The sequence below is a fragment of the Cebus imitator genome, unplaced genomic scaffold (assembly GCF_001604975.1).
Source record: "Cebus imitator isolate Cc_AM_T3 unplaced genomic scaffold, Cebus_imitator-1.0 Scaffold53, whole genome shotgun sequence".
Classification (NCBI taxonomy): Eukaryota; Metazoa; Chordata; class Mammalia; order Primates; family Cebidae; genus Cebus; species Cebus imitator.
The window spans coordinates 8,201,841-8,216,554 of record NW_016107368.1 but is presented as its reverse complement, the minus strand read 5'-3'; the positions used below and the strand labels follow the sequence as shown (position 1 = coordinate 8,216,554).

Sequence of the window (14,714 nt, the reverse complement as noted above, 5' to 3'; positions counted from 1 at the left end):
CTAATGAGATATGTGGCATATCAACAAGCATGCACAGCTGCTGCGCATGTGCACCCAGAGCACCACCCTTATAGCAACACCTCTTTCCACTTCCTTATGAATAATCATGTCAGATTCCCACAAAGGGAGTCTCCCTAGTGCCTGTCTTTGCTGTTTCATCCTTGTGAGCAGCCTGCCCTGAATCCTCTCTCTCAGGGTGTACTGTCTATTCTGCACCTAATTTTCAAAATACTCTTTTTCTTTGTAATAAATAGCACTGTTCTGCATCTCCCTCGCTGTATATCCCTTGCTTAAATTCTTCTAAATCAAGAAGACAAGAACTGAGGTCTCACAATAGCCGTAAGCAGCTTGGAAGGTTTTTGCAGGCATGTGATGGGTTTGAGCAAGTCAGCCACTCCTGGCTTTGCCTTCTTTGGAAGGGAGGGCAGGCACAGGCTTCCCCTCTGAGAAGCAAAAACTTAGGAAAAGAGGTCAGCTTGTGGCCTCAGGTCCCACACCCTGATCTTAGCGTGGGAGCTGACTGCCTTTCAGGAGTCAGGAGCCCTGAATAAACTCCCAGGCCAGCTTGGTAAGCCTTATCAACAAGGTCTCTCTGAATTGCTTACAATACTTTTAATCGTCTGAGAAACGCCAAGAGTAGAATAAAATCAGATCCCACCGATCAAAGCTTCCAGCAGCTCAGTGGGAAGGAATCAAGCTCCATGCATTCGGAAAGGCTGGGTTTATTTAGGCCCAAGGATGCTCAGGAGCCCAAAAAGCAACTCAAAATGTGGGAAATTAAAATCATTAAGAAATATGCAGTGTATTCTGATTTCCCAAATCCGCCATTGAGACCATAACCAATCTCATTGTTTCTTTTCTCTGCCACAACCTCCAGAAAACCGCTTGGCTTGGGGGAGGTGGAAATTCTTCCTGGCTACTTTTTTTTGCCTCTATTCTTACTTACTTTCCAGAAATTCAGTAGAATATACTTTTTCAAATTTTATTCATCCAAGCATCTAGATGATCCACTTCTGTGTTTAACTGGCCATAGACAGCACGACAGAATCAGAAGGTATGACCATGTAGAGGAAAAACCACTGATCAAGATATCAAAAGTCGTCAGTTCAAATCCTATTTCTACTGCTAACGTGCTGTGTTCACTTGACAAATTACCTAACACGGTGAAACTCCACCTCTACTAAAAATACAAAAAAAAAGTTAGTTGGTCATGGTGGTGCATGCCTGTAATCCAGCTACTCGAGAGGTTGAGGCAGGAGAATTGCTTGAACTCAAGAGGCGGAGATTGCAATGAGCTGAGATCATGACACTGCATTCTTTCCTGGGTGACAAGAGTGAAACTACATCAAAAAAGAAAGAAAGAAAGAAAGAAAAAGAAATACCTATAATCTCTTATCTCTGAAGCCTGTTACCCGGAGGCTTCATCTGCAGGATAAAACCTTGGTTTCCACAACCCCTTATCTTAACCCAGACACTGCCTTCTATTGATTCCAGGTCTTTAGATAAATTCTTTCAACCAATTGCCAATAAGAAAATCTTTAAACCTACCTATGACCTGGAAGCCCCCTACTTCACATTGCCCTGCCTTTCCAGACCAAACCAATGTACATCTTACATGTATGATTAATGTCTTATGTCTCCCTAAAATATACAAAATCAAGCTTAGCGTGACCACCCTGGACACACATGTTCTCAGGATCTCCTGGGGCTGTGTCACTCGCATGTCCTTAACCTTGGCTAAATAAATTTCTGAAATGATTGAGATTTGTCTCCACTGATTTTTGGTTTACAAATGCCAAGAGCCCAGGTTGGGATCCTGTTCTCCCAGGGCTTACCCACCCACAAGCAAGCCTTTGCCCAGGCGAGGACTCACTTTCCACCCAAGGAGTGAACCTGACCTTGAGTCCCTGCACACCTGGGGCTTTCCACAAGTCCTCCCTTCTCAACTCCTGTGGTTTTCTGGACCAGCCTTGTCCAGGGAAAGAAGGAGACTCCCAGTCTTCCCTGGCCCTGTTGCTTCTGGATCTTACTTTCTTTCCTAGTTCCGAGTTACCGAGAAGCTTCTCGTCACCTCCAAGGTTGCTCAAGAGTCAGCAAAGTCTGTTCTTGATAATAGAAATAAAAAAATGGTAGAGAACTGACAATGGTGACCAAACAGAAAATGGGTAGGAAATTGTTCCCACTCAGGGTTTCTTCAGAGCCTTGTCAGAGAAGAGCTGGGAAGCTGTGGATACAGCTCTAAGTTCCCCTGGGGCTAGACTCATTGTCCTGGTCATCTGTGTATTCACACAGAAAAGAAAGGAAATTTCCTTACCAATTATTAAGTGAACCTGATGCTAAAATGTATCCAGGTGTTTTTATTTCTTTAATTTTGCTTTATTTTGAAATTTTTGACAGTAGACAACTAGAGATGGGTGAAGTGCTGATTCTTTATAGCAGTTAGGATAAGTCCAGGAATTGCCCTATCCCACCTTCCCCAAACCCAGGAAAAAAGACAGTGCAGGAATTAACTTTTAAAAACAGAAGAGAAGGGTGTAGTGATCTCAACACAGTAAGGACTAACAGAAAAGGTGGAAGTGTGTCGAAGGATAAAAGAGAGTGAGGAGACACGCCTGTAATCCCAGCACTTTGGGAGGCCAAGGCGGGCAGATCACGAGGTCAAGGGATCGAGACCATCCTGGCCAACATGGTGGAACCCCGTCTCTACTAAAAAAAAAATACAAAAATTAGCTGGACATGGTGGTGCGGGCCTGTAGTCCCAGCTACTTGGGAGGCTGAGGCAGGAGAATTGCTTGAATCGGGGAGGTGGAGGTTGCAGTGAGCCGAGATCGCGCCACTGCCCTCCAGCCTGGGGCCTGGTGAGAGAGCGAGACTGTCTCAAAAAAAAAAAAAGAGAGTGAGGAGAAAGGCAGCCTAGAATGCATGGCAGGGGGTCTTGCAGTGGAGGAGAGGGACTGCTGCAACAGTGGGAGGGGGAAAGCCAGGCTGCAGAAAGACCACTCCTCAGTAACTGAGCCTGCAGCTCCCACTGCTCCCAACTCCTTAAAGCCAAACTAGCATTTTGCCTTCAGGGAAGAAGTCTAGGGAATATCTATCCAAAGAAATTAAACACTCTGCCTGGGGAGAATTAAGGCAGTAGGAGAAGGATGGTGACCCTAAGTAAAGTACCCTTAGGAGGCACCCAGCATGAAAGTCCAAGCCCCTCCCCTTCTCAACCTGAAGTCTAACCTTCAGATGACAAAACCCCGCCCACACGTCATTCCTCTATCCTTTGCGCACACTAACTCCATGCACACTACCTCCATGCACACAATTCACACATGATCTCAGTCAGTCTTCTGATACTGGGGACAGACTACAGGAAATACTATATGTATCAAGCAGAAGAGAACAACCCCAGGAAAATACATCCAGCCTCTTGTTCTGAAATGTCACGGTGTAAGAATGCCAGACATCTTAAAAACACCAGCATGATGAAGAGAAAGATCATGATGAGCAAACCAACATCTGCCTCAGAAAATAATCTGGAAGACAGAAAACAAAGTTAAGCAGCTTATATTAACAACATCAAAAAGTCAAAAAGATACTGACTGCATGTATTGAAAAGAACAACATGTGTGAAAAATAAAACAATTGGAGGACAAGAATCTTTTAGAAATTAAATATATAATTTTTAAAATTATATCTATCTATATCTATCTCTATACCTATATCATTTATATCTATCTATATATGTCTAATCTATATCTATAGATTGATCTATATCTATCTAATCTATAGGTATATAGATTAGATATATGGCAGACATAATCTATATAGATAGATACAGATATCTACATGTAGATATATATTCTGTATATTTATGTATAGATTAAATACATATTACACACACATAAGTTTGTATGATAGTCAAGAAAAGCTCCCAGAACATAGAGCATAATTTCAAAGAACTGGAAACTTTTTGGAAAGACAAGAGACAAAAAGTCAATCCAGAAGGTCTATGTCCTTAACCAGGAGTTCTGAGATGAAAAAAATATAGAAGGCAGGAAATTATAAAAAAAAAAAATTATATAAGAAAATTGTTCTGATTTAAAGAAAAACACAAGTCTTCAGAATGAAAGGATACATCAAGTCCTCAGAACAATGAATAGAAAAAGGCACACATGTAGATTCATGACTAATCATTACAGAAGATAAAAATAAAAGAAAAAATTAAAAATTTATAGAAAAAATAACCACAAGAGATGAAGAATCACACCAGTCATACTACAACTAACCATACTTTTAGTCAAATGTGACTGAAAAACGTATTTTCAGACATGTAAGATGAGAAAATTTATGCTCAAGCACCTCTTCTGAGAGACTTGAGGAAGCAGCCTGGTAAAAGTGAGTAAAAGCCAAGAAAGAGGAAGATATAGGATATAAGTCCAAGAGTTAAATGAAAATATGTCCCTGGGGTGATGAGTTTGCTCTGCAAATGTATTCGTTCACCTTAGAAAAGTAAGTCCATCTGTCCATGTGTCCTAAATAACAGATGAAATGAGCAAGGCACTGGTTAAGGGTAAAGACATTGTGGGGAAAACACAGCTCTCTTCTCTCAAGAATAGGGTAATTAAAAACTTAAAGATTAATTGATTTTAAAAGCATTTGTATAAAAAAGTACATATGAAATGTAATGTTATGCCTAACATATAGAAGTATAATATACATATTACATAAAAAACAAAAAGTAAAATAACAGCTATGAATCATACTACAGTATAAATAACATTAAATATGAATGGATTAAAAATGCAATTAAAAGGTAGAGATTTTCAGAGTGACTAAAATAGAACAAATAGATTGAAAATAAAGGTGAGAAAAGAATATGTCATATACCTAGCAACCATGAAAAAGCTGGAGAACATATACTAATACCAGACAAAATAGGCTTTAAAACAAAAAAAGCAAAAAATGTTACTAGAGATAAAGCAGGACATGTCATACTAATAAAAGATATCTCCCTCAGGAAGATACAACAGTTATAAACACATATGTACTTAGAACACCAAAATGCATGAAGCAAAACTGATAGAAAGGGAGAAATAGACAATTCAACAATAATAGAAATTTCAATACCTCACTTTTAATAATGCATAGAACAACTAGACAAAAGACCAACAAGGAAACAGAAGACTTGAGGACCACCACAAACCAACTAGACCTAACAGATATCTATAAAGAACTCCGCCCAACTCATTCTTTAGCCATACTAACCAATTTGATACTTAGGTAAAATGGACAAATTCCTAGAAAGACACAAAATATCAACACTGACTCACGAAGCAATAGATAATCTGAATAGACCTATAACAAGTAAAGATAATTAGTAATTTTAAAAACTTATTAGAGATAAAGAGGGACATTTCATACTAATAAAGAGTCACTCTATTAGGCAGATACAACAGTTATAAATACATACGCACTTAATAACAGAACACCAAATTTTTCTAATTGTCTCAAGGACATTCTTTTTATTGCCTGTTTGTTGGAATCAGAACTCAAATAGATGTAGTCTGCATCTGCATTTCGTTATTTCTCTTAACATTCTTCTATTCTATTTTCCTTCCATTTTTTCTCCATACCAGTGATTTGTTTAAAAAACTAGATATTTGTCTGTGACATACCCCACCTTATGATTTGGCTGTTTCTTGTGGCATTGTTTAGCTTGTTCCTCTGTCCCCTGTAATTTTTTTTGAGACAGGGGACAGAGGAACAAGTTAAGCCTGTCACCCAGGATGGAGTGCAGCTGTATTATCATAGCTCACTGCAGGCTTGAATTCTGCCTCAGCCTCTCAAGTAACTGGGATTACAGGTGCATGCCACCATGCCCAGCTAATTTTTTATTTTAGAGATGGGGTCTCACTATGTTGCCTAGGCTGGTCTTAAACCTCCAGGCTCAAGTGATCCTCCCATCTCAGCTTCCCAAAATGCTAGGATTACAGATGTGAACCACCACATCTGACCTGTATTTTTTCATAAACTGACAGACACAGAGATTCTTTTTACACGGCTTCATTGAGGTATCATCTAGACACCACAGTCATTTAAAGTATACAGTTCAATGAGTTTCAGTGTATTCACAGATAATGCATCATCACCACTGTCAATCTTAGAACATTTTCATCACCATAAAAATAAATGTGACACCTTTCAGCTGTCACCTCCCTGTCCTCCCATTCTTCTCTCTCGCCCAGCCCTTAGGAATTATTCATTTATTTTCTGTTTGTAAATTTTTCCATCCTGGACTTTACTATGAATAGAATAATATGTGGTCTTTTGTCAGTAGCTTCTTTCACTTAGCATAATGCTTTCAAGGTTCATCCAAGTTGTGGTATATATCAACACTTCATTCTTCATTCCTTGTATAGGTGAATTATGCTCTATTGTATAGATATACTACATTTTACTTTGTTATTTATCTGTTGATGACACTTGAGTTGTTTCTACCTTTTGACTATTATGAATAATACTACTATAACTTTGTGTGCACAAGCTTTTGTGTGGGAATGGGGTGAGGGCGGAAATGGTTTACGGGAGATCGGTGTTTTTCTTTAAAAGCCTTTCTGTTGTATCTCCTGTGTTTATATTTTTCAGTGTTAATGCTGATAAAAATGTAGAAGGTATGTTGCTGAGACAGGCTCTGGAATCAAATGCTCCATATTCCTCAGCATTTCTCAGCCTCCTTGCAGTGAGCCTGGGACTCATGGACTAGAGGGAGCTGATGTGAGTCCCCCTCCACAGCACAGCCATTGAGAGCCCATGGGTTTCCTCCAGCCTCTCTTCTCCTTCGAGTTCCCGTGTTGAGAAGGTGGGCCCAGGAGATGGACACCACCTGGATCCCAAGTCACCCAAGGACCTGAGGGACCTGGAGAGCCACACAACACACACAGGACTTGGCATGAGGGGGATTGACCACCCGTTGGGTTAAGCCACTGAGAATTCAGATTTTGTTTGTTGTTGCAAAACAGCCTAGACTGGCTGATAGGAAGGGAATTTAAAAGTAACAACAGGGCATTATAAAGTGAAGATTGGGGACATTTTAAAATCACTCTTAGTATAAAAGAAAAAACCAGTTAATGTGGGGGTGTTGGACTGTCACCAATGTTTTCTGATTTTATAAACAAAATCCCCAGCATGTGCTCTTAAACGTGCAATGACCAAAGACCATGTGAATCACGCCCACGGGAAACCCACCCACTGGTGTGATAGCAGCACATTCAAATGTGAGCACAGTGCCCACTTCACTTAGCTGGTCCTTCAAGACCAAAGAGATGAATCAATGATAAATGACTCAGGGAATAATTTTAGACACAAGAGGGCTGACTAAACAATTCTGAAGATGTTGAAAAGTAAAGACTCCATCTCTGAGGCTTCTCTTAGAGATCCAGCCACTGGCCCTTTCCAGATGCTATTTTAGAGTCAATATTCTTGACACCTTACTAACGGGCCTTGGAAGATGACCCATGCAGCTTCTCACCATGTTTCCAGTGATCTCAGTGAACGGTGGGAAGGCACAAAGGTTGGTATACTCTGGAGTAAATTTAGACGCAAAACTGTTTTGAATCCTTATTTCTCTGAGTAATCTGTTCCCTGCCAAGTTTCCCCCTTTATAGTCAGGGACCAACCAATTACCATGAAAATCAGATGAATAAATATTGAAGAGAATGTGTTCATTGCCTATTTTGGTGTCCTCACAGAAAGAATGTGATGTTACATTTTTAATTAAGTCTTTCATTTCCATTTTCTTTTTCAGTTAAAGCTGTCCTCCATAGGATCAATTTAACTAAATAATTAGATCCAACGAAAAAGCCCCCCCGAAGAACAGTCATTAGTAGGTATGACTTGACAAATTTTCTCAACAATGCTACAAGTTTCTCTTCCAAAATTAAAATTGTATGGTGCACCCAGCTTTGGGCATTGGCTCACCTGGATACCTGGTTTAATCATATTTCTAATAATTTATACTCTCTTTATCTGCTACAGTTTGATACTGATTTTTAATGTATAATAAATATGTTATTAGTAGTACATAGCTCTTTTTTAAGTCATTCTTTGATCTAAATTTTAGATACAGACTAAGTGAACAAACAAACTCAATCATCTTTTCTATAAGATGACATTTTTAGCTAGCTTTTAGCTTTTTGGTTTTTTAAATATCTAAAACTTTGAAGTGAAATATTTGTATTCTCATAGAATTGCTTGGGTATCTTCTCCCCTATTTCCTTTTAGATAACCACAACTGAACTGTTAGTCTATGCAAACAGGAAGAAGTCCGAGCTGATTCTACCTCGAAAAACCTGTTTCTCATTCTATGTCTGCTAGTAGCATGTGACCCTTAGCACCCTGTCACCTCCACAGGCTCTCAACTGTTAACCTGTAAAACCGCAGGCCAATCTTGGTGTTCATTCATCAAATGCTTGTTAAACACCTGCTATGTGCCAGGCACTATTCTACATGTTGGGTGCTATGGCACTAAACAAGTTTGCTACCCTCATGGAGAGTACAGTCTAGTGGAAGAAAGGAGCCAAATAATCAACAAATTAACAAAGAAACAATGTTTGTTTGTGGTAAGTGCTTTAAGGCAAAAATAAATCAGAATACAGAAACAGGGGGTTAGAGGGGATCCTATTTGGGATAAAATGTTTAGGGAAGGCTTCCCTGAAAAGACTTATCTGATGTGTAGGAAGCACAGCTCCTCTTAAGAGATGAGTATAAACCGGATGAACATATACAAGCAAAGTCAGCAAAGACAGGTTTTACTCTGAACAGAGACACAACAAAATCCTAAATAAAAGATTCGGTGAACAAATCCAATAATGTATTTCACAAGAACTATGGCAAAGGGAAGTAGAGTTTATGAGTATATGACAGGATCACAGCATCAGAAAAATCTAGCTGTGTAATTCTTCATATTAAAAATTTAAACACAATTGTTATCTCAAAAGATGCTGAAGAAGCAGTTGATAAAGTTTAACACCTACATATAATCAAAGTAATTAAATAATGTGCGTAAGTTCCATGAGAGAAGAGATTTTCTTTTTAAACAGATTCATAGACATATTCCAGCTGCCAAAACACAATGTCTGGATGTAGTAGGCATTCAGTACATATTTATCGAATGAATGAATAAATGGATGAATGAAATCCTTTAAGATAATCACCCAAAAGATAATCTCCCCAAAGCCTACTAAAGGCAGTACCAGCATTCCTTTTCAGGTTTGGAGTGGACAAGGACACGCTCCCCTGGTCAGCCTCTGTAGGCAGACCTAGTCGGAGCAATGGGCTGAGAATGCCATGTACGAGTGAGGCTTGGAGGGCAGGAGGTGAAACTGTCCATGTCTGCAATGGCAGGACCAATGTTCCAGTAAAACTACTGGAAGAAGTAAAATGTCCAGGCACAAGATCATACCACATTCCTCTGTCTCTAGCAATAATCGTTGAGAAAAAGAAACTCAGAATAATATGTCACTTACAACAGGGACTCACTAGACACTGTAGGAAATAATCTAATAAAGGAGACAGAAGAACTTTGTGGGAAACATTTTAAAACTCTACCAAAAGTCATCTTAAAAACTGAGTCACTGGAGACTTACCCCATGTTCATGGCTGTGCTGATCTAAAACAGAAAAATGTCTGTTCTTCCTCAAATTAATCTATATACATTGAATGCAAGCCCTATCAAAATCCCAGTACATACTGTTGCTGACTTGAAAACTTGATTCTAAAATCAGTATAAAGAATAATATATATCTGAAGCTAGGTAAAACAGTTTAGAAAAAGGAGAATCAAGAGGAAGGACTCATACCACCAGAGGTTAAGAGAGTTTCAAAGCCATAAGGATGGGAACAGCATGGTAGTTATACAAGGACTAAACAGTCAGATCAGTAAAACAGAATCCAGCATCCAGAAACGGACCATGATGCAGGGAACTTAGTATGTTTTAGAACGAACATCAGGACAGCAGAGAAGAGGTGAATGCTTTAGTGAATGGTGACAGAAAAACTGGCTTACTGTCTGGAGATTTAAAAACATGTTGGGTCTCAGCAAGGCGTGGTGGCTTACGCCTGTAATCCCAGCACTTTGGGAGGCCAAGGCGGGTGGATCACTGGGAGTCAGGATGTCAAAACCAGCCTGGCTAACATGGTGAAATCCAGTCTCTACTAAAAATACAAAAACAAACATTATATATATATATATATTTATATTTATATTTATATATACACACACACACACACATACATATATATGTATATCGGGTCTTGATCCCATTTCATATTCAAAAGTACCTTTGTTTGGAATTAAAGCCTACATGTGAAAGATAAAACGATAAAGCTAACAAAAGAAAATATACATTCAAATACAGCATATTTGTGATTTGTGGGGGATAAAAACTTTAGAAGTCAAAACCATCAACCACAAAGGGGAAAACTGATGGATTCAGGTGCATTCCATGAAAGACTTCTATTTGATGAAGAGTATCACAGACAAAATTATCAGATAGATGAAAAAGGCAAGAGAATACATATGAAAATTCTATTGCTGGAAACCTCAACAAGAAAGCACAATCAGAAAGTCAAAAGGAAAACATGGAGAAAAGATAAGAACATAAAATTTACAGGAAGAATCTGCTAATTTGCTAATGAAGTGCAACCAGAGAATTGCAAATCAAACAATGAGATATTCCCTTTCCCCTTACTCCCACAAACTAGCAAAACTAGAGACTCTCTCCAGGAAGAGCAAGGGTGTCGCTGGTGTGCGTCTCAGTAGCCCAGCCATTCTGAAAGCAAACGCAAGTCCTAGTGAAATTCAATGTATGTGTACCTTGTGACCAAAGTCCACTCTTGGCTCCTGTCCCAGAGAGACCATCCCCAGGTACAGGTAAAAATATGCAGGAGAGTTTATAGCAGCTTAGTCATCCTTCTCAAGAGCACTCAGTGACTGACACGTGGACTACGTAGGCGTTGGCCCCAGGTAGCCCACCGCAGTAATGAGCTGATAAACAGAAAGCAACATGGACAGATCTCAACAATCTACATGGTGGTAGAAAAGGAAGAAACAAGATTGGATTTGTTCAACAATATCATATTTGCAAACTTCATTTTTCTTTTTCTTCTTTTCTTTTTTTTTAAAACAGGGTCTTGCTCCATCACCCAGGCTGGAGTGCCGTGGTGCAATCACAGCTCAGGGCAGCCTTGACCTACTGGACTCAAGTGATCCTCCCACCTTTGCCTCCTGAGTAGCTGGGACCACAGGCAGTCACCACCATGTCTGGCTAATTTGCAAATTTCTAAAAGGCACACACACAAAACATATGTTTTCTCAGAAGTATATACATATATATTTAAAAAGACACTAAAGAAGGTGGATTAGAAGGATATTCATTACATTTATGGGGAAGTGGCTGCCTCCGTGGGAAGGGAAGAGGAACTAGCTCCTGGCTGGAGGTGGGAAGTGACTGCTTCCGCAGAGAGAGAGAGAGGAACTGTTCAGAGTGCCAGGAATTGAGATATTCGGGCAACTGAATCTTGGCACCTGAGGTAATAAACCGTCTCAGGTAACACCCCAACCCCCGACACATGCAGTTTAATTGTGTTCCAGTCCAACTGAAGACAAAAGCTTCATCCCTCTGTCAATCAGAAAATGCCACGTTCTTAACTCCTATTAAATAACTCTACACTCCTTTGTTGTTTTCACTGAATAAAAGGTTTTAAACAATCCTGGAATTTCACTCAATGGTTAGGTTGATTTAACCGCATGTATTAAACTTAGCAATTCCTGGATTATGCCCCAGGTAAAGTCGAATGTGTTTATTGACAGGAAGATGGAAAATTCAGCCAAACCTATAGGATTATTCAGATAGAGCTGTAGTGCCAGGGATGGCCAACATCACTAGGCATTACTTCTCTAAATGGGAAAAGGGACTAAGCAATGGGGGCTCATTTACTGATCGTCACATTTTACAGCCTTAGAACAAAATCCTCAGTGATTCAACTTTTCGAGTTAAGTATTTGAGATAAACATTTGAGATAAATATTAAAAGCCTAGGTGTGCGTACTTCCTTGTCTACTAGGAATTTGTTTGGAGGGAAAATCCTCTCGGTTTCTGTATTTATTTACTTTAAAGGACATAAAAAGGCTGTCAGCCTAGGCCATAAATCTAAAAGTGCCAAAATTCTAAAAGGCCAAAAATTCTAAAACTAGTGTAGGGCCCTGACTACTGGCTCCTGGCTCCTGGCTCTGGCCTGAAGACAGGAGTCATCTGACCCTGGGCTCCCTGGATGACTCAGTAGGCACTTGTGAATAGAGGTGGGAATGTGGAGGGCAATTGACAAAGTGGACGCTGTTTAAGGCAGGTCTGCACCCATCGGCAGGTCCAGCCCCACCCCCACTGGGTGCTCACCGTGCCTTCCGGGTCCACGAGCAGCAGGTGCTTGGCCTGGCCGTTATGCATGCCCGTGAGGACGAAGGAGCCTGGGTTAGTGGTGCTCTTCCTGACCAGGAAGTCTCCGTCTTTCTCCAGCAGCCCCTCTGCCTCCTTCCTGCTCATCTCTCCTTGGTACCAAGTCTCGGCTCCCAGCTCCTCCAGCATCTTGGCATCCGGGGCTCTGGGTGACACAGGGCTGATGCACTCCACGGAGGCTGCCTTGCTCAACATGGGCCCCAAGGGCTGGTTCTTGAGAGCATCTTCAAAAGGTTCTGTCATCAACAACATTGACCAGCAACAAGTCAATCCCAAGAAGAGCAAATGATAAAAATAAAATACAATGAGGGAGATGGAAATGCAAAGGCAACTCCTCTGGAACAGGAAAACAAAGACCACTGGAGAAAAATAACTGGCTGGTAATATAAGAAGAGCCATCGTAACAAGCATTGAAAAGCACAGCCCAAATTTTGGCATGACTTTCTGATGAGTCTGCCTTCCCAGGACAGCTGGGAGTTGTGCTGTGTGCCAAGGAGTCAAGCACACCCTTTGTATAGCTAGTTGGACTCACTTCATTTTTGCATGCTGCAAGAGGCCATGAATATCACATGCCATGTACTTTCTCTGGAACTTCAGCCAGCCTCTTTAACAAATTCTGAACAAAACCCTGCCAATACCAAAGGGAAAGACAAGCTACAAAGCTTTGATTTTATGCAAAACCTGAGCCCAATCCACCAAACATTTATTTCAAAATCTTTGCATCAGGCAAATTTTTAAAAGAGAAAACCGAGGTGCATTGGGTGCCTCTTGTGTGACCAGCTCCAGACTAGGAGCTCTCCTTCCCCTTAACCTTCACTTGTTTCCTTGTGGAATGAGGCTCTCGCATGAGTGCCTGAGACCATACCTGATTTCATCCCTTTCGGAGCATACTTTTCAGTGCAAGGCATGCGCGAATGGTGAGACTGCTGCTCTAACAATAAATACCAGCAGCAAAAGAAGTAGCCAGGCATGTCTAATTAAATCTCGATGTTGGATTTTCACATGAGGTGGTGTGTATGAAAGAACTCTGAAAAACGCACACAGTGCTATGCAATGGAAGGTAGTGTGATGATTACTTCAGACTACACTGTCTGCCCAGGACAACATAAGCAGCCCAAGAACAGGAATGGTTCTTTCCTGAGCATAACTACACCCTCAGAACCCAGCATTGGTCCTGGGACACAGTTCGTTCACCATAGTCAACAAATGCTGTAAAGTAAGCCAAACTTGTTCGATGTTAGTAGAGGGTGGGCAGAAGTGAGGTAAATAAACAAAACTAAAATTAGCTCTTTCTGATGCTTATTAATCTTTGACAGATTTGGAGATAAAAATAAGCTAGAACCATTAGCAAAAATTAGGTTTGTGGATGTTACTTTTTATCTGAAAATTTTCCTGATTACCTGGAATTGTAATTTGTATTGTACTGTTTCTGTACCGTCACCACTGTTGCTATCATCTACCTTAGCAGCATCATCCTCACCATCCTCACCATCCCCACATTCACTTTTATTGGCCCCAACACCACCATCAGCATCCCCACCATCAGCATCCCCACCATCGTCATCACCATTATCACCATCATCCCCATTGTTATCAGCATAACCATCATTATCACCATCACTGTCGCCACCATCACTGTCACCAGCAGCAGCAGCAGCAGCAATACCATCACCATCAGCAGCATCATCACTATTAACCCCATTGTCACCATCACCATCATCACCATCACTGTCACCAGCAGCAGCAGCAGCAGCAGCATCACCACCATCTGCACATCATCACTATCACCACCATCATCACCACCACCACCATTGGCATCACCACCGTCATCATTATCACCATCACAACCACCACCTTCGCCACCAGCACAATCATCAGTGTCATCACCATGACCATCATCACCATCACCATCATCACCACCAGCAGGACCATTAGTAGCATTATCACCACTACCATCATCAACATCATCATCATCACCACCACCACCACCATCAGCAGCATTATCACCACCACCATCATCACCATACCATCACACCATCATGATCACTGTCACCACCACCACCATTGTCATCATCATCATCACAAGCAGCAGCAGCATCACCATCACAATCACCACCACCACCATCACCATCAGTACCATCATCACCATCATTACACCACCACCACCATCACCTCACCATTATCGTCATCACCGTCACCACCATCATCACCTC

The 14,714-nt window shown here is 40.8% G+C and overlaps 1 protein-coding gene across 2 annotated transcripts in view; it reads right to left on the bottom strand.

The window, feature by feature from the left end:
- SHC3 (SHC adaptor protein 3) overlaps positions 1 to 14,714 on the bottom strand; it is a 164,552-nt gene that overhangs the window by 15,195 nt on the left and 134,643 nt on the right. For both annotated transcript variants that reach the window (XM_017528478.2, XM_017528479.2), the window contains one exon: positions 12,442 to 12,737. In XM_017528478.2, coding sequence (XP_017383967.1) covers positions 12,442 to 12,737 — 296 coding nt within the window. The remainder of the gene's footprint in view (positions 1 to 12,441; positions 12,738 to 14,714) is intronic.